This window comes from Psammomys obesus, unplaced genomic scaffold (genome assembly GCF_907164565.1).
Source record: "Psammomys obesus unplaced genomic scaffold, mPsaObe1.curated_primary_1811, whole genome shotgun sequence".
NCBI lineage: Eukaryota > Metazoa > Chordata > Mammalia > Rodentia > Muridae > Psammomys > Psammomys obesus.
Window position 1 is genome coordinate 19,116,829 of NW_026592510.1, and position 27,759 is coordinate 19,144,587.

The 27,759-nt window shown below is 39.5% G+C and overlaps 1 protein-coding gene across 5 annotated transcripts in view; it reads left to right on the top strand.

Moving 5' to 3' along the window:
* The window catches only part of Pcsk5 (proprotein convertase subtilisin/kexin type 5), a 429,034-nt gene that overhangs the window by 147,932 nt on the left and 253,343 nt on the right, over nucleotides 1–27,759 (top strand). For all 5 annotated transcript variants that reach the window (XM_055613830.1, XM_055613831.1, XM_055613833.1 and 2 more), the window contains exons 6-7: nucleotides 16,354–16,442; nucleotides 22,979–23,151. In XM_055613830.1, coding sequence (XP_055469805.1) covers nucleotides 16,354–16,442; nucleotides 22,979–23,151 — 262 coding nt within the window. The remainder of the gene's footprint in view (nucleotides 1–16,353; nucleotides 16,443–22,978; nucleotides 23,152–27,759) is intronic.

Below are 27,759 nucleotides of genomic sequence, written 5' to 3' on the forward strand. Positions count from 1 at the left end.
AAAGCAGTATTTAGTGGTACAGCCGTGTGATGGGGGAAGTCTGCTCACCTCATGGTGGCCAGGAAGCAGAAAGCATGAGATTCTGTTTCAGTAGTACCCCTCCAATCACCTACCCCACTAACTTAATTTAGTTAGGTGATTCAGTCTAGTAGCACTGGATGCCTGCTGAAGAGTGGAATCTCTGCCCACTCATTTTTCACTTCGTGAGAATATAAGACAAAAAAGAAGGGTAAAGAAATATAAGATCTTTACATTTGATAGTAAAAAAAAATCTAAAACCTATAACAGAACTAAGTTTGACATAATCATTAGTTTAGTTTTATGGTAATATTTTGAGTATTGTGCCTAAATGCCTTAATGGCCTTTTTTTTTTTTTTTTTTTTTTTTTTTTTGGTTGCTTGGTTTGTGTTTATCTTAAATAACCATAACTTAATAAAAGTTTGGTAGCAGAGAAAGGCCTTCGCTGAATATTAAGTATTTATCCACTGCGCGGATTTCCCTAGCTACTGTTAAGAAGCAGCCCACCCTCTGGTAGCCAACTTTCTCCACTCTGTTCAGGTCCTTAGATTGTATAAAATTAGCGTGGTCACACGGAGGTGACCCTGTGATGTCTGTGATGTGGGCATGGAACGATAGGCAGCGATGTCTGTTCCTTGAGGATATCAGCTCAGAAGGAATGGAGGCAACAGCTGTGGATGGGCTGGACAGTGACATTTTTGACATGGAAGGGCATTATGTTTTCAGCTCTTGCAGTTTTCTAAGTTTCTCTATTCCTAACAGACAAAGGAAGTAGCAGGCATAAAAGATTTCAAAGCCCTGTGAATCCGAGACAAAAACAGATTCCGGCGTGAAGAGGACATTTGGGTATGTAGTTCTCGGTTGCTAGAGAAGAAGGGTCAGTTTCCTCTAAGTTGACAAATCAACACATTGAAGTGAAAGGTCACACACCCGAGAATATTTGGGCAGCACAACTGACTTGATTGGGGAAAATAAGGAGACCAAGTAAAGAGGGAACCTGTGAAAATATGGAGGTGTGTGATTAAATCATGTACAAAATTCTCAAATAATAAAATATTAAAAAGTGAAACAAATTCACCTTATTTCAGGTATTAAGACAGTCTCTCACTTTGATGCTGAAGACAAGGAAATACAAAGTGCATAGAGAAAAATGTTGGAAGCTACGTGGGGCTGGGTTTGCTTGTATTGATTGATTCCTATTCCTAGCTAGCTGAAATGAAATTAGGAATTAATTAAGCTTTGATTTACAGGGGACGGAAGTGGTTTCAGGTATTTTGTGCTGGCTTTGCTTCAAGTGAAAAATCAAATTGGGGGACATAAGCTTTTCAAAATCTTTTTATTATTTTAGGATGAAAAAGCTGAACAATTATAATTGCTGATTAGTAAAATTCTAAGGAAATGCATTAATTATCTTACTGTTTGATTTTTATTTATTGACTCTATTAACTGACTTGAGGCACCATCCTTAGTAAAAGCCAGGGGCAGACCAATGTCATCTTTACATCTATGTAGCTGCTAACTTCAACATTTAAAAGTTAAAAAAAATAAATAATAATTGTAAGTCACTTCCGTACACTCATAATTGATAGTACTTGAGGCCCCAACATTTCTACATGTCCCTTACGTGTTAGGAAGAAATTAGTCTTAATGTGGTGGGAAAGAGACATGGTACATTTCAGAATTAAGGTTATAGGCTAGAAACAAGACATATGTCTGAACAGGACAAATGTGACAATCCTGGGAATCTGATATGGAGTACCTGTGAAGATGAATGCGCACTTCAGAGAATTTGCTGCTCTTCTAGGGGCCCAAGCTTGATTCGCAGCATCCATACCAGATGACTAACAGCCACCTCCAACTCCAGTTCCAAGAGATCAGACACCCGCTTAGGGTGTCCATGTGCCCAAGTAGATATGTGCACATACATAAAAATATATATGTAAGTCTAATACAGAGAAAGTCAAAGGTTGCAGTGTTGACTTAAGGTGAGTCCTTGTAGCTGTGGTCACTTACCTGATTCCCATCTGTAGAATAGAGGGGAAACAGCTGTTTGCAGTTTATTGTGAGTTTATGGATAGTGCATTCTCAATGTTTAAAGCACAGCCTACACTCGATGCAAGAACCCCGGTATCGAAGCTAACTTAAAGGTTTAGCACTGGAAATTTCAAGTCAATCATTTTTGGTTGTCAATCTGATAAGAGAATTATTTCTACATGATTTGAAAGATTTTTACTTTAAATAAGTAATGACTGACATGGGTTGAGGTGATATTATTTTAACTTTTTATTTCCACTATGCAGAGGTGAGAGGAAGGAGCCTTGCAAGTCTCTTTGAAGGTCTGGATACTCCTAAGAGCAACGCTCATTATTTCCATTCCATAATAGTTACTTGTCTCAATGGACTCTATAGTAGAGTTTTGTTTAAGTGTTCTTTCTGACTCTCTTTCCCAAAGAGGGTAAGCTTTAGGCCTTCTCTGGAATCAGTGCCTCATGCTTTGCTAACAGGGTGCAGGAGAGGATGTGATCATAAACTTTGAAAGGAGTTCTTGCATTTGAAGCGTCCAAATTTCATTTATAAACTTCATTTATTGAGTTTGTAGCAGTTTGTTCTTCAAACGATGATCAACACTGCACACCCTGTACTATAGCAGAGACAAACCGTGGCCCTGAGACAGACAGCAGCTCTTGGGATAGCCAGCTCTGTGCTAGGGAGAGTAGTCCTCACTGTCCATCCTGAGGCAAGGGGAAATTTTAAAACTGATTACTTCAACATCCTTATTCAAAAATTTGATCTACCTTGTTTTCACCAGTTGGTGACCGGTTTCCATGGAAATGGAAATGGAATAAGCATTTCTTGTTTTAGATTCTCAGCTGTCCCATGCCAACTGAGAGCTGTAAATGCCATTTGGTTAACAGCAAGGATCCAGAATTCTTCCATTTTAAAGTGGCAGAGGGAGAGGAAAAGAAAATGCTTGCCAAGTCATTTCACCTCTCTGTCTCTTTGAAAATAATGCCATTTTATGATTGAACTACTGACTGATGATTATCAGACACGTACAAAGCTTAACAATGTCTCTCTTGAGTAACCAATCTTAATGCTTTTCAATCCTTCACACTGTAATTTAACTGGCATGTAATGGTCTTCCTGGTTCCCCACCTGCTGTGCCTAGGGTGAGCAATGAAAATATGTCTGATCAAATGTTGAAAGGAGACAATTTAATGATATTCATGATTCATGATCTGAGGGGGGGAAAGTCTCATTAAAAGACGTTGGAGTACTGGAAAAACTCCTTGCATTTGGTAGAATGTTGGTTAATTTGTCATCAGGACTTTCCATTTCTGAGTTCGCTGTTCATAGCCACTGTATTTTCTAGAACTCCTCCATAGAAACAAGAATGTAGAATACTAGAAATGAATACTCTAACATAAGGTGGTTAAGCATCAAAACAATTAAAGTTTTGTCTTGCATTATGACTCATTAACAATTGATTCAATATGATTACTATAATAAAACTTTATTAGCATTGATGTATAAATTTTCTTTTAAATTTGTTTGCATACTAGATTTAAAAGTAATTCAAGTCTAGTTCCTAAATATATCCAGTTCACATCTGTGAACACACATATTCTTATGAAGATTATAAAGGAGTTTCTCAGTATACCCATGTCTTTCTTTACTGAAGAAAGCTAAATATAACTGCTTTCAACCATTAATTTCCTCTATGTCTTTTAAGTGTGGTCTCACCCTTGGCCAAGCAAGCAGTGTGTCAAGCAAGATCCTCACTGCTAGGCTGAGTGAACCGCATGAATACTCTGAGGAAAGTCTTAACGATGCTGGGCATGTTTAGGGCTTGGTATGTTTCCATTGTCACATCATGTTTATGAGAACTGTTACTTTGAAAACTGTTTTGGTGCAGACAGTTCATGCTTTCTAGTGAGTGTAAAAAAGAAGCATTTAGGATGTGATTAGAGACTTCTGTAGAGTATCTTATATAGGTCAAAGGAGCAGGCCAACTCTCATCAGAAGTGTGATTTGACACGTGATTGTTTCTGCCTTTTCAAGAGAGAGCAACAAGTTGCTGATCTTAAGCCTCGACCTGTCTGGTTTGGAGAGCCATTGCAGGAATGGTTATGTCTGATGGGATCAGCAACGTGCCTGGTCAGAGGGCTGAGCTAATCATTGTCCAGTGTAATCCACAGGTTGATCAGGCCGGTAGTAGATTTCACCTCTGGCGAGCAGAGCAGCGGCTGATCTGTTCAGCACCTCCTCTAACAAGCTGCTTTCATCCAGGCAGTGGTGGATCTTGCCAGGAACCTGCTTCAGTCAGCATTGGGTCCAGTCAGTGACTGGATCCAATCTGTGGCTGGTATAATTAGTAGCCGATTTAAGTCACTGCTCGGTCTGATTGCAGCTTTCATGTAATTGGTAGTTGATCCTCCTAGGGTGGTATCCAAATCAACATTTTTTTTTTCAATCAGTAGCTGACCAATTGCATAATGTAATCAATGCCCAATCTAATCAACTCAGCCTTTGATTCAGGCATTGGCTGATCCAAAGAAAGGAATCCACTAAAACTGATGCCAGAATCTTGCATAGATGTAAGCAGCACTTTATTTGAACAAGAAAAGTAAGATTATGAAACTGCATGTAGTGTATTATCTAACAGCATACAAACATTGTCACTCTTAGTCAGAAGTGAATCATGTTTGTAGTTTTTCTGAAAGAGCATAAAATGTGATAATAGGGTCATAACCAGACTCGGTTTGTGGGACTATGGGCTGTTCCAAGGACCACTGGGAATTGTTTCATTGACAAGGCCTTCTTGGGGCCTCGGTCACAGTGCCTTATTTGCTCACTTCCCTCCCTTGTTTCTACTGACCTCTCCTTCGAATCCCCTTTTGACATAGCTTTGTGTGTGTTTGCCAGGTGCTGTTGTCTCTCCCTGTCTTGTGAAAGTTCATTAAGCAATTTGATTGGCTTGCTTTGCCTTATGTTGTTTGTATGTTCACAAAGCTATAAAGTTGCATACTGGAAGGGATGCTGGAGTTAACACTGACTTCCCAAGTGAGTGTTCTTCACTGTTCTTTAATTTTCACCCCTGAGGAGGGAACTGAACCCAGCCTCCCACACATGCTAACCGCTGACTCTACTACTGAACCTAGTAGCATTAGTCTTGAATAGAGTCCTCTTATTTAAAAACCCCAGTAATTATGGTACCCTAATGGACCTGGGGGTAGCAGTCCAAAGAGCCTCCAGGAGAATCCTGAGAGTGCTTGTCCTAGGAAAGATCTCAAATCCCCATCACTTTGTTCTGTCCCTCACAAGTCTGAACAAACCAGGAACATATTCCACCTTGAATACTTTGTATTTGACTGTTGTGGAATGGTTAGGACTTGATTTCAGGAGATCTGAATTCAAGATCTTTCGATGGAGGTTAATTGTATGAGCTTGGGGATAGTCCCTTAACCCATACAAATCAGTTTCCTTACTTATAATTTGGAGATAAAATACATATGCTACAAGGTCATTGTAGAAATCAAATATAACTAAATACGAGGAAATGTAAGAACAATCTGATAAATAATATTTAAAGCATTTTATTACCCTCATTGATTTTTATATCTAAATTATATATTGTGTTAATTTATTCTCTCTGTGTGTGAGTGTATATATATGTATTTGTGCATATCTAAGTATATAATGTGTGTGCAGGTTTGCGGGAATGAGGTATGCACACTTTTGGAAGTTTACAGAGAAGCGGGATTTTTGAAGGCACGATCTCTCTACCTTGGGTTCAAATGCTCCCAATTAGGCTTGAAGCCAACAAGCCTCAGAGATCCTGCAGTCTTCGCTAACCACAGCTGGTGTATAAGTGTCGCCCCTGATTTATTCAGCCTGTAGGGAATCTGAACTCCCACACTCATGATTATGCTCTCTCCAGCCCCAGACATTGATACTTCAATGGATATGAATGGCATTTACTAAAGTGATTAAATCATGTTAAAGTGTTCAGTATCAATAAAAGAGATTTAAGAAAGGTAGAAGCGTGGGTGGTTTGGGGCCCTAAGGAGACTTATTTTACTTCCACTGTGCCTAGAAAACAAAGACTTTAATTCAAATGGGCTGAGGATCATATAGGTGAGAATGATGTTCTTATTTTCAGAAGGAAAAAAGAAAAACAAAGTGCCAAAGCTTCGTGTTGTCACATAAAGTCAAGCTCATTACAGACAGTGTTTATCAATTCATGTCCTTGCCCTCATGCAAATGCCATCATAATGATGCCTATCTTACATGTTATTTATACATGAAATATACTATGTGCTATGTCCATTAGATTATCAAACTGATTATTAGAAATTATGATTTTTTAAAGGAGGCCTCTCCTACTTGTTAGTTCTTCTGCAATGGTCGAAAACTTCTAGTATGTATGGAGATGATATGAACATTGTAAAAGAAACCAGAGCTGTGCTCAGGAAACCAAGACTGGTGCTCTGTTGGTATCACTTAGTTGAAAGGATTTTGCATGATAGTTGAGTGAGTGGGATACATTTGGGGTTTTTGTCTGTCTGTCCGATGTCTGTCTGTCTCGGTCTGTCTGTCTGTCTGTCTTAGCTATTTAGCTCTCATCCAGATTGCAATGTCTCATCCAGACACTCCTCATTCCTGCAGTGTCTTGCAGAAGGAATTTGATAACACTAACAGAGCACTTAGACCAGAACTCAGTGGCAATGTTATCTATATTTTGGATAAATGGGAATGTAGCATAGTCATGGATTTTCACTGCTTATTCCTTGGAAAGTAAGACTTTTATCCTGAGTGGTGTGACAGTTTGCCTGTGATCGGGAAGCAATTTCCAGCCAAGTGAAATCAAACATTTATAATGCCACCCCTGTCCACCAACTGTTAACAGATTTTGAACAAAGGTATTTTTAGCCTATTTTACAGTAAATATTGTAACAAAAGCTAATGGTAGTAGATCCATGAAATATATTGTTAATATATTTAATGTATATGCCTGAATACAGGCATGTACATTATTTTTTAACGATTTCTTGGCCAAGAATATTCCTTAACACCACATCAGATCACGTCTTGTTCTCACCTTTGATTTCTCAGTGACAAACATGCCCTTCTTGTTTGGTTCTCACTACTGAAGGGATGATTCAGAAAAATTAATTAAGCTGAAGTCAAGGGAGAGGTTTCATTTGTTTCAGGAAAGCCGTTATAACAGTAGTCATAAACTGCTTACAGGATACAGTTACTGGTGAAATATTGTTCATTTTGAGTACATTCAAGCACCTCAGTGTATTGTTTGGCTACTTAAAATGTATTTATATAATGTGATCTTCTGTGGACGTTTAAGGAAGGGGGAAATATACTTAAAAAGACCACAAAAGAATGAAAATCGTAATTTGATGCAGCTGTCGTTCCTTTCCTTACCTTTATGGGTCTTTTTCCCAGTCTCTTGGCATACACATTCAGTGTTCACCTCATACTTCATGCATTACTGGGTTCTAATTATGAAATTTCCTTCTAATTATGATAATGTGGAATTATAGGGAAATCAGCCTATGTGCAGGAGGGGGAGTTGTTCAGCCTGCATACCGAGCATTTCACCGGTAACCACCCCAAACCAGAACAACTGGAGTAGAAATTCCTACAGCGCTTTGCTCCCAAACCTTGATTAGCATATGCTGCAATACTTGATAATTATTTTCATAAGTCTAGCAACACCATGCCACTGGCCTTAGGTTCAATTAGTCAAATTCGTGGAACTCTTATTAGGCTCCAGAGGAAAAATGTCTGTTTTATTTGGGATTTTTGTTTTTTTTGTTTTTTTTGAATAGACAAATGTCATGGCAATATGGTATTATACAATGCATTTTTTAAAAAAAAAATGTGTGTGTGCACATATATGTGTATGCATGTATGTGTGGAGACCAGAAATTTTTCTTAGATAGCATTTTCATCATTTCTCCACCTTACTTTTTGAGTCAGGGTTCTACACTGAACCTGGGGCTCACTGATTCCACTAGACTGGGCAGCAGGCCTCAGGGATCCTCCTGTTTCCTACCTTCTCAGCACTTGGATTAAAGGCACCGCTGCCATGCACAGGGCCTTCTCCACGGCTACTGGGACTCCAGTCTGGAGTCTTCCTGATTATGTCCACCTAGGGCCTATCCCCCTCTAGCCGTCACTAGCCTCCCTGGCCTCCAGGTGCCCAGGCATCCCAATCCCCTAGCACCAAGTCCACCAGCCCCTCAGGTTCCCAGCCCTCCCTATCACCCCTAGCACTCTAAGAGTTATTTTCTTCTCTGATGGTATACTACCACTGCCTATCAGATGATACTTGGGTATGAGAATCAGTTTGCTTAGGGAAAAATCAATGAAGTTGTAGCTTCCAGGGCCATGCAAGGAATGGGACATTCCATTTCCTGGGTCTAGTCTCAGAGGCTTAAATGTGGGGCTTGTCGTCATGAGTTTATAGTCCTGGCCACAAATCTCCCAGGTCACAGTAATTCAAGAACCATATTTTGTTTTTTGAGATGAGATCTTACTACAAGCCTAGGTTGGCCATAAACTTGTGTTTCTAGGTCTCAGCCATGCATGGGCTGCAGTTATAGCTCTTTTATCGCTACCAGTATTCAGTGTTCTTTGTAGGCAGTGTTGCTTGCTAGTTTGTATCTTACTTTTATCAGGTATCAGCCCAAAAGGGTAAGAAGTTGAGCCTTTTTCAGAGGTAAATAAAGGTTCTGTTAATCACTCACTGGGGCTCTCTCCCGCCAACACCAAGATTGTTCCCTTTTGTAAGTTCCAAGCTTTTCACTCAAGAGTTAAACATTATAAGAAAGGAGAAAGTAAAAGGGTAAGGGAAGGACGAATATTGTTCAACTTCAGGAGGTGCTTTGGCAATTGTCAGTACAGAATTTTGAGCAGTGTACTTGAAGAAGGTGTTAGGACTGAGTGTGGTGGTGTGTGTATACTTGTGATTTTAGCAATCAGGAAGCTGAGGCAGGAAGGTTGCCTCAACTCTAGTTACACTGTGAGTTCTGTGTGTTCCTGGGCTGCAGAACGAGAATGAGACTGTTTCAAAGAACAAGAACAACAAAAAAGGGAGGGGACGAGGGGAAAAGGGAAGAAGGTTTGGGGAGAAGAAGCAGGGTTTCCTTTCCTGCTTTGTTGGCTGGGAGACAGTATTTATTTCTGTCACACAGACAAATATCCAAGGGACCAAACGGAGCATTCTGTTAGACCTTCCAAGGAAAAGTTGGTCTTCCAGATCTACATTAGTGAACTTTTAAAAGAGACCACTTGGTTCTTAGCTCACGGAGAACAGACCTAAAACGAATCAGCAAGAATGAGTAATTTCTGTCTGCTAATAGTCAAGAGGTACATGAGACAATCCATCAGTCCTCTGTTTATGCTAGAAAATGACATTAAGCTTTTTCTGAAGCTCTAGTTACAGGGAATAAAAACGAGTAGGTCGGTGTTTAAGAACACTAAAGAGAACTCTCTTATAAGAGGTTAGGAGAGATTGGAGAACAAGGCTTCAGACCTCTCTTAGCCTCAGAGGAAGGAGAATGACACCAAGGAGTCGCAAGGCAATGCAGACAGGTATGAGCCATTTACTTCATAGAAACCAACTTAAGTGCCTCATGGAACACTAATCACTTAAAGAAAAGGAGGGAACCCAAAAGCCTAGCAGGTGTGGATCTTGAATACTAAGCAGGCAGCCAGGCCAAGAGCCTGTTCCAGTGTTCTGACTAGTACATTAGAATGCAGATGATCATGATTACTGAGAAAAAAAGGCGTGGCTAAGGAGGAGGCTAGCAGTCCTGGTCAGGACCGCACACACACGTCCCTGTGTGCCTGCATGGCGTTTTTGTTGTATTTTATCATGCCACGAAACCTGTTTGAGAAAATAACAGAAGTATGGCAAAGAATTACGTTTTCTGGTGAACAAAACAACTTTTCTCTATTCTTTAGATGTGGGCTAGCATACATTTTTACATTCTTTCTATTAACAGTGAGTGAATCATTTTTGTGGGCTATGGTGGTGAGAGGGGGGAGGGGAAAATGCCATAGGTCCAGGACTACATATTAAGATAATGAGGTTGTTTTTAAAAATGCTGTCAAATATTCATGTCATGTTATACAGGGCATCAGCTGCAGAGAGTAAGATGGTGGGCAAACAAATGAAAAAAAAAAATCTTGGTCTCCATTCAGAATCTGAGGAATGGGGTGGCAGTGGGAGGGGATTGGCTGGCCTCCTGAAAAGCCATGGTTTACACACCCAGGACACTCGGGGCTATTCTTTGTCCTCTCATGTTTCATACCTTCCACTGACCATCTGCCAAGATAATAGTTTTCATTTGTAAAATAAGAAAGAAATCCCACCTGCAACTTCAATGTAAGATTCAAAACAAGTACAATATAAATATAGTATTATTATGTATGACAAAAAAGTCAAGACCGTCACTTTTGAACATTTCCCTCACTGCCTGTGCCTTAAAGTTCTTACTTAGGTGTTCTTTCAGCATGCTATGGTGTAATATTGAATGTATTTTACAGACTGAAATTGTTTGCATTATACTGAAAACATTAAAGCACATGTTCTGGTCTTTGAACAACACTGCATCTGAAAAACAGACTTGTGATCTGACTTTAGTGCTTAACTGATATGCCAATTACAATGCTGCCCACGCCTGCTCTTTAGAGACTTCCTCACACACTTGAACGCTAAACCAGTCATGATGATAATTATTCTCCTATCATTTGTTGTAAACCCATTTCAAAATGCCGAGTCTAACTGAGTTGTAAAAGTAAATAAAGAGCACCGGTACGTTGTGGAAAGCTGTCACTGTCATCCAAAGCCTGTGGGTTCTTTAAATGTAGGTTGGCTAGTTATTTGCCCTCTCAGGGACATGTTACTGTGGCGTGTTACCTAACTGATATTTTTAACGTGAGTAAGCAGAAGAGAGGGAGTGCGCCTTAGGTAATTTCACCATTTCATAAAAATGATTTATGTATAACTCTGAAGAAAAATAAAAAGAAGTATTTGCAAGAAACTTTTATTGTAAGGAAATAATCAAGAGCATTCTCTGTGCACTAAAGAGGCATGCAATTGTTACATTTGCTACATTTGAGGAGTCAGAACCAAACTAATTACTCCATTTCTAAATGGTGTGGGAAAACAGACAATTGATATTATCTATCCTAGTATAGTACCTCCCAAATTCCCAGGAAAATACACTAAGAAACATTTTTGTGCTGGACTAAGCTAGTAGGATACCATGAGAACTTCTCTGGGAAGATACAAATACATAAGACTGACTGGGCACATGCTTTTCTCTGGTGAGCAACTAGCTCTAGCCATGATGGGAGATATATTTCAGAAAACCCAGAGTTGGAAGACAACGATGGTATAGTTTAATGGGACAAGAAAAAGAACTTGTGCGTGAGATGGAATCATAAGGCATTGTCTCCATCGCCTTAATGCGAAAAGAACCATATAGACAGTGAACCAGAAATTAGTTATGTTGGACTTCCTCAATCTAGGTAAAAATTGGCACAAGAAAATAAATGGTCTATAGCTTTTCAGAATGCTAACGGTACTTTAGATCACACCTATAATTTATACTACTCCTGTTGGCTGCCCACCAAATAGCTGCAGAACAAATTTAAATTTTCTTTGGAAGAATGAACTTCCCACAGGCACATCAGAGAATGCACAAAGATAAAGGTGCAGGCAACGCTGCTCCATCAGTGGAGCATTCACCAGTTACATTTGGAAAATGGCACTGTGAAAATCATTTAGCAGCAAGCAGAGTAATTTTATTAGAATTTTGTGTTTCATGATTCTTGTGTTAAGAGAAGGGGATTATGAGAATCATCTAAACAGATTTTTTTTTAAAGAACAAAAGAAACTTTAAAAAGTGAAATTGAAATCGAAGCGAATCTACCTTGAATTGATTAAATAGTAAATTCATCATGGCTGAAGATAGGATAGGTGGAAGAGAGAACTGACAGAGTTATACAGAATGCAATATATTAAGAGAGAGTTGTGAGGTCTTCGAGGTTAGCCACTAATGTGATAGATAGATAAATAGATAGATAGATAGATAGATAGATAGATAGATAGATAGATAGATAATTCAGTGACCCTAAAAGGAGAAAATGGGAAGAATGATGAAAACATGGCTTTTGGAGAAAATAGCTAGGAATTCTGCAGAATTAGATATTGCCAGCCTAAGAATTCTACAGGCTCTTTTTTTTTTTTTTAAGAAAAAATGTGCAAAGTGCCCAGAAACAGATTGTCTTCCTGCCTGAAACGGTAGCCAGTGGGAGGCAGTGGACTGACATCTGTAAGTGGTGGTAGTCAAGGGTTCTTGAATGGATGTACATGTAACAGATTTCATGAGCAAGTTAAGTCATGCTTCTGAAGCAAACAGAAGACCCTGAGCTGGACATCAAAGGTGCCAGAAGAAAGCAGACTGCAAAGGGGTATGAAACAAAGAGTGTGCTTGTAACTTTGAAATAAGCATTGTTCAGAGTAGTGACAGAAATGGTGATTTCTAGGGTTAAAAAAACAAAACCCAAAGAGTGACTCTGGTCATATGTATCTTAGACTTGGGTATAAGACACAGGTAACATGAGGTAAGACACTCTTAAAGTGTGTGTTGCTCGTGAATAGAAGAAAACGGTATTGATGACTTTACATGGCCTGTAGTCCAGTTCCTACGACCAAGTTCATAGGATTAGCACGTGGTAAGAGAATGATCTGACCGAAAGTAACAACACTGGACATGAATGCATCAATAATCAGTTACTTTAAATGGGCTTCACCTCTAGTCAAAGATAGCTTTGTTTTGTTTTGCTTAAGAAAGGGTCTCACTATCGCTCTGGCTTTTCCTGTGTACACTAGGCCGGCCTCAAACTCACACAGTTCTACATCCCTCTGCCTACCTAGTTCTGGGACTGAAGGTATATGCTACCATGCCAGGCTAGAGAAAAATATCTTAGCTTCAGAAAAGAAAAAAGTTCATTTTAAGAGACATAACTAGTATTAGTGTAAAAAAAAAAGTAGTAAGTGATTTAAACATAATCAGATTTTTTTCCCCCTATAGGAGCTATTGAGTGTTAGAACACGTTTCTAAAATGTTTGTTTCACTAAGAACGTAATGGTTCTGTACTAAATTTAACAAAATAGACATAACTGCAGTGAACATTAATAAATCCAGAACATTAAGTGGGTTTGACACAAAGGGCATACAGAAACAACTGGAGAGTATATATAGTTTACCAGCTTATAGCACACAGAGCATTTCCCAACACTGTGGACACAGTTGTTTAAGTATTTCAAAATTCAGTTTGTTAAGAAATTATACCTTTACACTGCAAGGTAATTAAGTGTTCAATAAGCTTTTTAAAATAACTACACTTACATGCTTTAAATATAAAAATTATATGTAATCCATGTGTCAGAGAATTTTAAAAGGCTGAATTATACACATTTGTGGTCAAGTAGTACTCAGAATAAGTTAATAATCAATGCAATGGAATATTTGAACAATGAGCTCACAAGAGATTTAGAAAATTGAATAAAAACAACTTACATCTTAGAGTAATATTCAACAAGAGGCAAATGAGGGCTCAAGGGAAAATTATTAGTTGAGTTTGGGACTCACAGAATAAGTAATTTTTTTTTTAATATTTGTGAGTTTTTCTAATAATTAAAGTGTTATAACCAGGGCATGTGAGATGGCTCAGAAAGTGAATGAACTTCATCCACAAGACTGCAGACCAAAGATTGATCTTGGGAGCCTACATAAAAGTAGATGGAAAAAATAAAATAATAAAATAAAAAACAATGCCACAATTGTTTCAGACCTCTCCACATGTACCATGGCACGCACGCACACACACACACACACACACGAAGCACACAATAATATATTAGCAGGGAAAGATAATTATGAGTCCATCAACATTAAATACTGGATGTGACAACCTAAAATTTCCTGCAGTGAAAACAATACTTCTCAAACTTGAAAACATTTTTACAACAGATATGACAGGAACGACAGTGAGAAGTTTGAACCAAGGCTCCAGAAAAGCTGTTCATGAAACAATTAGAAGTAATGTACAAGAAATTCCAAAGATGTTCAACAGCAAATGTAGTCCAGGGAAAGAACCAAAAATGTGTGTGTGTGTGTGTGTGTGTGTGTGTGTGTGTGTGTGTGTGATATGAGCAAAGGTTTCATATTCAAGGGTATTAGTGTACATGGTTTATACAGATTTTTCTCCATTTTTCATAATGATATTCAGCTTTGCTCATGATCTCTCTTTTTTCTCTCTTTCTGTCACATGCATCACATGCATACACTGTACATTACTGGCCTTTCGATGTATGTGTGTGTGTGTGTGTTTGTGTTTCTGTCTGTGTAGGCTCAGTAAATGTTGAGTATCTTCCTCAGTATCTTTTCACCTTACTTTTTGAGACAGTCTTTTACTGGATGCGGGATGTATGGATTTGTCTAAAAACTCCAGTGACCTGCATTATAGCCGCATGCCACTGTCACTGACGTTTTCACACAGGCACTTGGGATCCGAGCTCAGGTCTTCGTGCCTGCATAGTAAGCACTTTATGAAGGCAGCCATCTCCACAACCCGATCCCATTATTAGGGTGTGCTTTCATGCAGTTTAGTTACATTATTTTCACGGGTTGTTACCAGTTTCTATCCACTGTACTCTTTGGTCTAGTAATTCTACTTCTGATAAAAGAATATCTCCAGTTTCTAATATGCTCAAAAATTGGTCACATCCTTGTTCATATTAGCAAAAAATCTGGGTAACATTCTGGGGGAATAAAAAGGTACATTAAATGAATTTGTACGTGTATGTGTGCCTTCACATAGCCAAATAAATACATAACCGTGTTATTTATTCTGCCACATAAGGAATGATCTGTTGTACTAGTAGCCACTAATTATATCTCATGACAAGTGGTCTACAGCATATGCGATACAAAATAAGAAACAGTAGAGTAGAATATCAAGGATTGAGAGCTAATAACTTGGGGGTGGGGGTCCTGTCTTCTCTTCTCTACAGAAGTCCTTATATCTCAAATCCCTCTCGGTGTTTTCATCTCTAAAATGAGGGCAGAAATGGGTACCAGACATCTCTCTCACACACACACACACACACACACACACACACACACACTCACACACACACACTCACACAAACACACACTCACTCACTCACTCACTCACTCACTCACTCACACAAGCAGGCTGGGGAAATGCCACCTCTCTTCCTCATCCACGCAGACATTATTGTTTTAGTGTTTTTTCTCTATGCTCAACGATGATGCAGCAATTGGCTTAGTACCGTGTTCTAAGCCATGACTTCCGAACCGTTTGTTCTTTAAACTTAAACCTCCTCTGCTGCTCTTAAACAAGGTCTTTTGGCCACAAGATGTTTTCATATTGGCATAATATATTCGTTGTGCACATTTTTATTTAAACCATATAATGTATTTTGAGTGTATAACCTACATGGGGTCCCTGTCTTTAAGTCGCTTCTGCTCTCATGTCAGATATACATGCATGGTTTTTTGCATGTATATACATACCGTCTAAGATCCACTAATGAAAGCATGCAACATTTGCCCTTTTGAGGCTACCTTGATTTACTCAGTGTGATAATCTCCAGTTGCATCCGTTTCTCCCAAACAACACCTCTGTTTCAGCAAGAAAAAAAAAATTCTGATCAAGGAACATCATTGTGGCAAAAAGTAACAGGGAATTCTTTCCAAGAATAAATTTTTTAGACCCAAACCTTCTCTCATAATGACCTTATTTTTAAGAACTATATGCATATTTATAACATTTCTTACGCCAGAAGCAATTATTAGTCTTTGCATTTATTCAGAATTAAATAAGGTTAAAACATGAGGTGATGCTTTCTGTAGTCATATGTTTGCTCTCAATGTCCAAGTGTGGCTAGTGGCTAGTGGCTAGTCTATCAGATGATACAAGCAAAACAGCCCTAGGCATGTTATATGGTTAAGTTTCAGCCTTTAGGGTGATTTTCAGCCTTTACAGTGATTTTAGAATAGTAAGATATCAAAAATAAATATCTTCAGCCTACAGCCCAAGGTCACACGAGGAAGGGATAAAGAATTTGCCACAGACAAGGTTGATGCTACTTGGGGAGAAAATTCTTGAAACCCCCACAGCTGGATACTGTTGTTGCCACTCTGGCAGCGACGCAGAGGGCTGGTGAGATCCAAGTATCTTACTTTAGAAACTGTGTCTGTTCTGCTGCAGGCACGGGACCCGCTGTGCTGGAGAAGTGGCAGCCGCTGCAAACAACTCTCACTGCACCGTTGGAATCGCTTTCAACGCGAAGATCGGAGGTAGGTATGGGACACTTCCAGGGGTGTGCACAGGAGCCAGGAAGAGCTTGGCTAACTGCCTTTCAGAATCCTTCTCAAACTAGCGGTGGGCACTTCTGTGCATAGCAGGGTGCAGACAGCACAGTAACCATGTCAAAGATGATTTCCAGTACAGTGATGGACCGTACTATAAGACCACTAATGTGTCACAAATACAGTTTTCTACACAGACATGGTGTAGGGAGAATTACCCAGTAGTGACCTATTTGCTGTCTGTACTGACTTGGAATTGCTACTTCGGCCCTGAAGAACAGCAACAGAAACATCAGATCACAGTATCTCCAGGAGAGGAACATTTTAAGACATCCTCAAAACAGAAAGTCCTTTTACGTTTCTGTAAAGGCACCTTTTGATTGTAACTAAAATGCTAAACCGTAAAAAAAAAAAGTTTTTATAATTCCATAATGTAATGATATTGTTTTACTATGCATGAGTCCAGCGTGTGTGTCCGTGTGAGTGTGCATGCAGGTGTGTGCGCCGCATGTATTGATAGATAGATATGCATGTGTGTGCTTTTGTGCATATATATATATGCTCACATAGACTCAAACTCAGACACAAATATGTTTATTATAAAGATCTAGCAAACACAGTATGAATCAAAGTGTTGAAAAAGTGGACTTCATCTTTCCCCCTTGTAATCATTACTATAAGCAAAATTATTGTCACTACCACAAACCAATGGGAAAACAACATTCTAATAGAGCTTAATGACTTCATCATTAGGCCTGAAAGTGTTTCCCTAAGTAGGCTAAAGGATGTCACACAGACTGAAAACTTCTGCAGCCAGGTGAGTGCCTTGTTTCAATGCCCTATATGCTACCAAATAGTTCCTCTAAAACTAAAAATTGGTGCTCCTAACCAGGATAAGAGTATGAAACATTTAGAGCAATAGTCAACCCTCATCCAAGACTCGCCATGATTGCCTCAAGCAGACAGTTCCCAGCCCTCAGTGTATAGCCTTATTTTGTCTCATATAAATGCCTGTGGTCATCTATTTTCCAGACCGAGTGTAGCAAAAGGCTAGCAACAACCAATGAAATGGAACCGTTATAACAAAATATTGTAAGAAAGGTTATGTGAAATATGAATTGTTTGTTTCAAGAATTTCCCGTGCCATATTTTTGGACCCCAGTTGACCATGGCTAACTGGTGTCACCAAAAACCATGCTACACATGGAGAAACCATGGTATAGCTGCGCTTAAAGCAGGTTCCTGAGATTCCTGTGGCTGCCAGCCATGTCAGAATACGTCTGAATGATTTATTTTCTCTATTTTCCCCCTACTTTCTGGAGTTGACAGTTTGTTGTCCAATAAATAGCTGCACTCAGGAGCATCCACTCTGGTAGGGACAGTCTCTCTGAGGGGAGATAAGAGTGCTGGAGTCCCTTTCTCTCCCAGGACAATCAGATCTGAGGCTCCCTGGTTACCACAACAGTCTCCTCTCACATACGGGCTAACATCCTCTAGCTCCTCTAGCTGAGTGATTCCATTCCGTTCTGCACCCAGCTCTCTGACGGACCCTGAGGGAAGAAGTGAATAAACTCTGAACTCCTGCATAGCTGCTGACCAAGTTTAGTTGTACTGTATTTAAAAAGATGAATGCAATGAATGTATGGTGGTGACTCAGAAATAGCCTAAGTAAGGACATTCTGAACTGGAACTTGACTCCTCAGATTCAAGGCCTACAGTTTGTAGTAGAATGAGACAAGAAGAAGCAATTTTGAATCTTTAAACTTGTCCAAATTGTGAAATTCTTTATGTATTTTCAGTCAAAAAAAAAAAAAAGTCATGACCTTCTAAGAATGATTTAGCAGACACACAAAGTGTGTGGCAGAAAACCCAAGTTTGGACACTAATTGGTTATTTGGGGGCAGTTCCGGTGTTTGATGTAGACGCTGCTGTACAGGAGTGTACTTCTAAATGCAAAGTAACAATATTAAGTTTTATGTCTGCCTTTGCTCTGACCATTCATAATAACTTTAACCATTCATAATAACTAAAAACAGTCAATGGCTGTTCAGGACCCAGTACAGATAGAACGGCGACTGAGGCCACCAGCTTCCACAGAGCAGGCCTTTCAGAAGACAGTTTCCATCCGATCTTTTTCAAAGTGTTTGCCCACAGCCGTCTTCATCTCCACGCAGCCTGATGACATACATCTTGTCTCAGATACCTCAGTGTGGGAACTGGAGCGATAGCTCACTCAGCAGAATGCCAATTGCCCCACAGTTGAGGACCTGATTTTGTATCCCCAGCACAAATGTAGAGAATAAGGCACAGAAATGTGTGAGCCCTGGGGAAAGTGGAGACATGAGGATCCCTGGAGCTGGTTGGCTAAGCCGCCTAGCCAAATCTGTAATCTCTAGGCTCACTGTGAGGCCCCCTCCTCAGAAGCTAAGGTAGAAAGTAACTGAGGACGCCATTGACCTCAGATCTACACACGCACACACAGGCATGCGCGTGTGCACGCTTTCACATACACATGCACGCGTGCCTGCATTCACACAGGTATGAGCGTGAATTCACTCACACGCACCAACACCACAACACAAAAGAGTAAAAAAAGATCCAAAAGGGAAAATATTTTATTATAACCCAGAACTGTATACAACTGTATGTATTAATTTTAAAAGAGTAAAAATATAGACAGGTGACTTAAGGGGAAAAGTTCTACAGAAGAAAAGACCCAATAGAAGAAAAGACCCAATGTATATATACATATATACATACAGTACAGTTTTGTGGGCTGGTGTATATAATAATGTATAAATATAAAAGAATCATCAGATTACCTTACGTAATTGAAGGCTGGATAGTCCCACATTGGCTATCTAATGGCTATGAACCAGAATCCCCATCAGCTGCTTAGTTCAGCAGCCTGAAAGCCTCAGAAAATGAGAAACCAATGATATTCTAGTCTAGGGCCAAAGCTAAAAAGTTCCCTGGAAGAGTCACAGGTTTGAGTCCTGTCCGAAAGGCTGCAGAGCTAGAGAGTCTGACAATCCTGGCTCAGTGTCACCAGCAATAGAAGCACAAGCTTTGAGTTTGCTTGCTCACTTAGGCACCCAAGCACCCAATCTGTTCTCAGGTACCACTCAGATTCAAGCTGGTTAGTCTGTCTCCTGTAATTGCCAGTCTTTGCAGGAGAGCCATTGCAAGTGCACTCAGCAGTACGCCTTGCCGATCCAGTCAAGCAGCCAGTTAGGAAGAACTAAGGCACAACAATCAAATACGTCATCTTTAGAAATGCTCGGTGGAAACAGTATTGTTTGGTGTTAGACCATCCTAGGTCTTTATCTCCGTGTTATTTTCATAAAAATATTAAAGGACATAATAACCTTTATGTCATATTTGTTATGTGAATTAAATTGCTTTGAGCTGACAAAAACTGTGGTTTTTGGATGAAGAAAATGAGCTGGAACATTAATAGTCATTGGATATTAGCTATATATGTATTGTTGTTTGGTAATTCCATTTTTCTTAACTTAAAAAATTTGTAAAGTTAAATTTATTTTTTTTTTCTAACATGGAGATACCGATCCTCCAGAAGTAGTTTGTGTTGTTTTGTTTTGTTTTCCTGACAGTTGTCAGCTCCGGCCTCACAGTCTCCCAGGTAGCCCATTCAGGTTTTACATTTAGGTCCATGTCTTGATAACCAGCTACAAAGTTGAAATCCTTCTGGGAAATCAAAGCTCCCCGTCAAAGTAAATTTTCCCTGTGAAGGTATATTTTTTTTAATTCTTTATTAATTATACTTTATTCACTTTGTATCCCGCCTTGTATCCCTCATCTCCTCCCTTCCCAATCCCTCCCTTCCTCCACCCTCTGCATGCATGCTCTTCCCGAAGTCCACTGATAGGGGAGGTCTTCTTTTCCTTCCTTCTGATCCTAGTCAATTAGGTCTCATCAGGACACTGCTTCCCCCTCAGGGGGACGTAATTAAAGAGTAGGCCAATCAGTTCATGTCAGAGACAGTCCCTGTTCCTATTACAATGGAACCCACTTAGATACTGAACTGCCACTGGCTACATCTGTGCAGGGGTCTTAGGTTATCTCCATGCATGGTCCTTGGTTGGAGTATCAGTCTCAGGAAAGACCCCTGTGCTCAGATTTTTCAGTTCTGTTGCTCTCCTTGTGGAGTTCCTGCCCTCTCCAGATCTTACTGTTTCCCACTTCTTTCATAAGATTCCCTGCACTCTGCCCAAAGGTTGCCCATAAGTCTCAGGATCTGCATTGATAGTCTGCAGGGCAGAGCCTTTCAGAGGTCCTCTGTGTCAGGCTTCTGACTTGTTCCCTCTTTTCTCCTTCTTCTGATGTCTATCCTCTTTGCCTTTCTAAGATTTCACCTTATACCCATCAGAATGCCTAAGATCAAAAACTCAAGTGACAACACATGCTGAAGAAGATGTGGAAAAAGGGGAACCCTCCTCCACTGCTGGTGGGAATGTAAACTTGTACAAACACTCTGGAAATCAGTCTGGCTCATTCTCAGACAACTAGGAATAGCGCTTCCTCAAGAGCCAGCGATACCACTCCTAGGCATATACCCAAAAGAGGCTCAAGTACACAATAAGGACATTTGCTCAACCATGTTTGTAGCAGCCTTATTTGTAATAGCCAGAAGCTGGAAACAGCCCAGATGCCCTTCAGTGGAAGAATGGATACAGAAATTGTGGTAATCTACACAATAGGATATTACTCAGCAATAAAAAACAAGGAAATCATGAAATTTGCAGGTAAATGGTGGGATCTGGAAAAGATCATCGTGAGTGAGCTGTCCCAGAAGCAGAAAGATGCACATGGTATATACTCATTCATATAGACATGTAATATAGGATAAACCTACTAAAATCTGTACACCTAAGAAACTAATCAAGAGGGAGGACTCTTGCTAAAATGCTCAATCCCTATCCAGGAAGGTATAATTTTAAAATAAGGGGCTTGGGCTAGAGAAAGGCTCAGAGGTTAAGGGCACTGACCTTCTCAAGGACTCAACTTTGATTCCCAGCACCACATGATGGCTCAACAATCATCAGTAAACTCTAATTCCAGGAGATCTGACAGCCTCCTCTGACCTCCTCTGGTACAAGGCATGCATGTGATGCACAGACGAACAAACAGACAAAACACCCATATACATATATTATACATATACATATAATAGTAAACATTTTTAAGTTTAAAATAATGTAAGTCTCAGTGATGATGTCTAGTGTAAGCAAGTTTTTCTTTTATAAACGATTAGTGTAAACTGCCAAGACACAGAATAAAAAGGAAAAGTTGGCACTTGATGTGTAATTTATTTCTTAGTATCTAAGTGACTGTTTTTGAAAACTGGGGTTAGTGCTGGATTTCTTCCTGGTAGGTATGTGCATAAATGAAGATTAATGAGTAAATATTGCTAACACTTGTTGAGAGTTATTCAAAGTATTATTCACAGTGTCAACCTTTATTTGACTTGTAAATAACCTTGGAATCAAAGAAATACAGTAAGTTTACATGGGTCTAAGATTACAGGGTATATAGAAAATGAGACCAAGCTAACTTGGCAATGTTGCGACTTTAACAACTCTGAGATGGCTCAAAGGGTAAAAGCTACTCTTCCAGTGGTCATGAGTTCAAATCCCAATAACCACATAGTGGCTCACAACCATCTATAATGAGATCTGTGCCTTCTTCTGGCATGCAGGTGTACATGCAGACAGGACATTGTGTACTTAATTTAAGTAATATAATTAAAATAATATAAAGTAATATAAGTAACTAATATAATAATATAAAGTAATAATGATATAAGTAATATGTGATAATATTAATAAATAACATAAAGTAATAATACAAATAAATAATATAGGTTACTTATATAAATAATATAAGTAAAATAATATAAATAATAATTTCTATATCTATGAGCCCAAGTTATTCAATGGAGAGAAATTTAGGAGGGTGGATTACTTGAGTATCTTTTTCAAATACTTAAGAAAAAGTAGAGGGAAGCAAGACTGAGAACCTTGGACAAAGAATAGAGACTTACTAAAAAAAAAAAAAAAAAACTTTTTGAGCAAAATTTTTCTTTTTTATGCACAATGAAACCTCTTTTCTCCCCAAGATAGGCTAGTTTCTACAGAGTGTATGGTACCTTTTTGCCAGAAAAATACTCACTGAAGGGGTGGGTAAAATATATTCTTGGGACAGGGAGAGACGGTTAAGAGTGCCTACCGCTCTTACACTGCTCCCCATATCTGACTTTCAACTGCCTGTAACTCTAGATCCAGAGGACTCAGTTCTCTCTTCTGGCCTCAGAGGGTTTTTGTACACATATGTCACACATAAAACCCAGGCAGACATATACATTATGAATGAATGAATGAACCAATTAATTACTATTTTTAAAGTTTTTAATGTGTTCTTTCTTCCTCCAACTTGTTTACATGGACTGTGTAGGTATCATCTAATGGAGATAAGTAACAGGCGTGCTCCTTTCTGCTTTGAAGGTGTGAGGATGTTGGACGGTGATGTCACAGACATGGTGGAAGCGAAGTCTGTCAGCTACAATCCACAGCACGTGCATATCTACAGTGCCAGCTGGGGTCCAGACGATGATGGCAAGACTGTGGATGGGCCGGCTCCCCTCACCCGGCAAGCCTTTGAGAACGGTGTGAGAATGGTAGGTTTTCAAAGCATCTGGGGTGACGGTGACTGTATGCAGAGATGCTAGGCATGGCACCAGCCAGGCTGGTGGGCTGAGCAGCCACTGGAGAGACGTCCTGCACATTGGAATCATGAGTTGTTTCTGTACTACAAATGAGCTCAGTATTTCCTCTGACATAAACAGTGGACTTAGCTGTCTAGAGCCACACAGGGGAAATACATTAATTAATATGTGAACATGGCACTTTGAGAAGCAATTTTCTGGGTCTGAGCGATTGAGTGGGTTTCCACAATTTCCACTTGGCAATGGTGGATCATCCGGCGAGCATCTCCCCTGTGTGTCACTTAACTTGACTTCTGTCCAAAGACAGTATTATCTTTCTATCAGCACCAGATCTCCCTAGTCAGACAGCTTACATTTTATTTGATATCATTGACAGAGTCACTGAGCACTGTCCCCAGTAAACCTAGCTTCATTAATCTACTGTAATAGAATATCTGTTTCAAATTACTGATCTTGAATTCTGCCTTCAATGAAAGAAAAGTGAAGGGGCTAGAACTCGTAGAAGAAGTGCTCCACCAGAAGCAGGGCCTTTCATTCTGCTAACAATTAGAACCTTGAGTTCCATCAAGTGCATATGTTCTCTGAATGTCATCATTGATCTGGCCCTAACTTCCCTTGCTTTTCTCATCTTTTCCCTGCACTGTCATTCGAACATCCTCTCCTTCTTCATTGTCCATTGGCCCATCCTCCTTTCCCTGGCCTATTCTAAAGCCTGCAGTCCTCTCCTGAACAGCCATCTCTTCTCAGGAGCCTCTCTAAGATCATCCTGGAATGAACTATCATCAGCCCCCTGTTCTGTGCTCTCTATGTTTCATAGTCTTTCTGTAATGACCAAATCATATTTGTGGTTTATATCAGAGTTCATTCTCGGTTTATCTTCCTCACAAAAGTTTAAGTCCCAAGAGAGTAGAATATGCCCTTTATACATATTTATGGATTTTCCAAAACTAAGAGAATGTATTGAATTCTAGTGAGCATTCTCAAAATGTTTGTTGCATCAAATTTAGCTCACTATAGATGATGCTAACCGCACTGTTTTCAGAGACTCAGCCCAGATTTGGAAGAGTGGGATACATTCAGTGGGTTGGCATACTGTTTGAGCAGGAATAAAAACCATAGGCTTTCTTGCATATATTTGTGAGCCTAGCCTAGATTGTTAGCAAAAGCTGGAGCTAAGCCATCCCATGACTATTCTGAAATGGATTTGAGGGCTGGGGAGTGGGGTGGGGAATGCACACTTGTTTTGCAAGCACTTTCTAACAACAACAAAAAAAAAAGTCCAGCCTTAGTGAAGACATTTTCTTTTCTAGTACTGTCCATACTCAACTACTTTAGTATACTTTTCACAGACAGATAATATTGCAACTCATTGCCTAAAATTTTCCTTTCAAAGTGCCTTAATGCCAAGTGAATAATACACCCTAACTCATACCGTGTTTCGTAGCCAAAGCTGTGGACTACAAATTAATGGTATTGCCTAGTATGTCTTCAGTAAAATGGCCATTTGAATTTAATTCACATCTTCCAATTATGAACACATTACACTCATTAAAGAAGAAGAAGAAGAAGAAGAAGAAGAGGAGGAGGAGGAGGAGGAGGAGGAGGAGGGAGGAGGAGGAGGAGGAGGGGGGGGAGGAGGAGGAGGAGGAGGAGGAGGAGGAGGAGGAGGAGGAGGAGGAGGAGAAGGAGCAACCTGGAATTTCTCAACAATGGGAAAATCCTTTTGTTCATAAGGCACATGCCCTTGTGGTTGTATTCACACATATAAAGAATGCCCAAGACTAATAAATAGTTACACTAACTGACAATTGGGCATGTGGGTACATAGTAAGGTGCCAAGAAGTAAAGTTTTAAAATTTATTTTTCCTGGAGAGTCGCTAGCTCAATAGAAATAAACTATAGTCTTAATGAATAAAACAGATAAAAATGTGACACTTTGTAAAAAAGTGTTTCCTGTTTTTAGATTTAAAAACAGGTCATATGAGAAACCATCCAGATATGCGGGACTATTTAGATATGCATTGTGTGAAAAAAATTAAGCTCACTTTAATTGCAAAAAAAAAAAAAATGACCCTTTTGTTGTGATAAGTCATAGGCCGAAAGGATAGTAGGAAGCAGTTAATAATGGATTTCCCTTCCCAAGTCATCAGTCATTGAGTGCTAAGTGCAGACACAACATCTTTCCATACCCTTAACCACGTTAGCCAACTGGGAATCACATTGGATCTCTGCATGGATCCCATGGGCACCATCCCAGTGCAGCCCATGGAAGTAGGGCTCACTAGTTTTATTTGTTTCAAAAATTTTGGAGTCTTGAAGCACCATAATTTAGGTGCTGGGGTATAGCTCTGCACTCAAGCGTGTGCTTAGCATCCAAGAGACCCTAGGTTCAATGCCCAGCACTGAAGGATAGCATGATTTATTCAGCATTCCTTTAAAGATCTTCCGAGTATTTAATCTGAATAAAAAGGACTTCAGTTTTAAGATGAACCATTAATTTTTAGAGTTGAAGCAGTAGCAAAAGCAGTAACTCTTAAAAGAGAAGGTTTGTCTTCTGGTTCGACTGCCATCTCAATATAAAATGACAGCTATAAACCATTGAAATGAGGCAAAATTGATTGGATAGTGTTTTCATGTGTTTAGTACATTGAGGCTTTCAAAGTTAAGCTTAGGTCAAGCCTAATATTTCTCATTTACTTCTGACTTTAAATCAAACACCTTGCTTTTCTTTCCTCTTGTAAACCGGTGTCGTGTTATAACTACTTATTCACAGAGATTTTATGAAAAACATATGCACTGTCTGAATATAGTAAGTGCTTGATAAAAACTCCTTAGGGAAAATATATCTTCTTCAAAAGTACTATTTATTTTTGTCCTTAGTCCCTCGTGCTTCACTCCTAGATCAAGTCTACGTTGCAAAATTCTAGATGACTCTGTCGGGTTACTTTTTACAATAGAATAGAAATAACATGGCACAGATCAGCACAGACTCTCTGAGCTTTGTTGAGGTCATTTGCATTGTTCTGCCTCTGTCTATTTATACCATCCATTCCACTTGCTGTGAAAAAAAAAAGTGTCTACAATTTAAAGCATCTGCAATTTTACTGTGATTCTCTGTAAGTGACTGTGGAGGGGGGTATGTATGTGTGAGTGTGTGAATGTGTCACCCATGTACCTATTCTCAACTTGTTTATTTTCTCTAGATAGATGTGAGTATACCATTCCACATTCCAAATGGATATTGCATAGTCTTTATCAGAAAAATGAAATTTTTCACTACTTTCTCATGATGAAGCAACAAGTGAGACCTAAATTTATCTCCTTTGAAATATGAATAGAAGAAAATAAGTGAGCTACCGAGTGATTTGAGGGCCTAAGCAACAAAGGCAGGGAAAGAAATGCCTTCAGCTAACCGACGAAAAGCTTTGCCATGACCGTAAGTCACTTTGGCCCTACGTCTTCCACTTCATGCAGGGATTGAAATGAATAGTCCCTATACAACACAAAAACCAAGCAGAGAATCCTCAGGAGTCTTCAAGCTGAGATGCATGCAGTGGGTGCAGTAAGGCTGGTCACAGACGAGGGCAGCACTGCTTTACATGGGAAGGGAAGCAGTATATGCAGACATAAAAGATAAGCCAATCCCGTGAAGACCTGGAAGAGGAACGTTTTGTGCAGAAGGGGAAGAAAGTACCAAAAACCCTGAATAGCAAAGGGTTTTTTGCAAATAGCAGAAGGTTTGCCTGAGTAGCCAAAGGTTTGCAGTTCATTTCTAAAACAGAAGAGTAGGAAGAGTATGAGCAGAAAGCAATAGAAAGATGGGATTGCCTAAGGCCAGCTCAGCAGGCCCTCTAGTCACAGAGAAGGTTTGCATTCCATCCTCTTACAGAAAGCCACTGGAGATTGAGATATGGCAGAGGTCCTGTAGATAAGCCATCTGTGGGGTGAATGATGGGGTATAATAGTGAAAGATTGCGGTGGTCCAGGACAACATTATGACCGTGGCAGCATTATTCAGACCACCAGAAAGATCAGGCAGCAGGAGAAAGAAGCACAAGTATCAAGAAATCTATTCAGAGGAAATAAATACATTTCACTTAAGGCTTCCAACTATTGATTGTGTCCATTCTTGCTGCTTACTAATCAAAAACTTACTAAATATTGACCTTCAAGATGCTCTCCATTTGTTTATTATAAGATAAACATTTTAATCAGTAGGATGCAACAGTGCTTTAAAAGACTAACAAAATCAGAATTGATTCAATTTGATATAGTCCCTTTAGAATTAATGTGCCAAAAACTGTATCAGAGAAACTGTGTTAAACAAACCATATCATAGCTGACAACTTGCTCTCCTCTCTCTCGGGATTGCATTTTATTTGATGTCAAGGAGCTATAAAATGAGTGTAATTTTTAGAGTCATATGATTTAGCCTATACTCAGGGAATGGAAATGTGATGATGATGAAGTGGAGGAGGAGGAAGAAGAGGAGGAGGAAAAGCTTGGAGATAATGACAGTGACAATGATAACATGAAAGTTTAATATTTTGGCCGATCTGT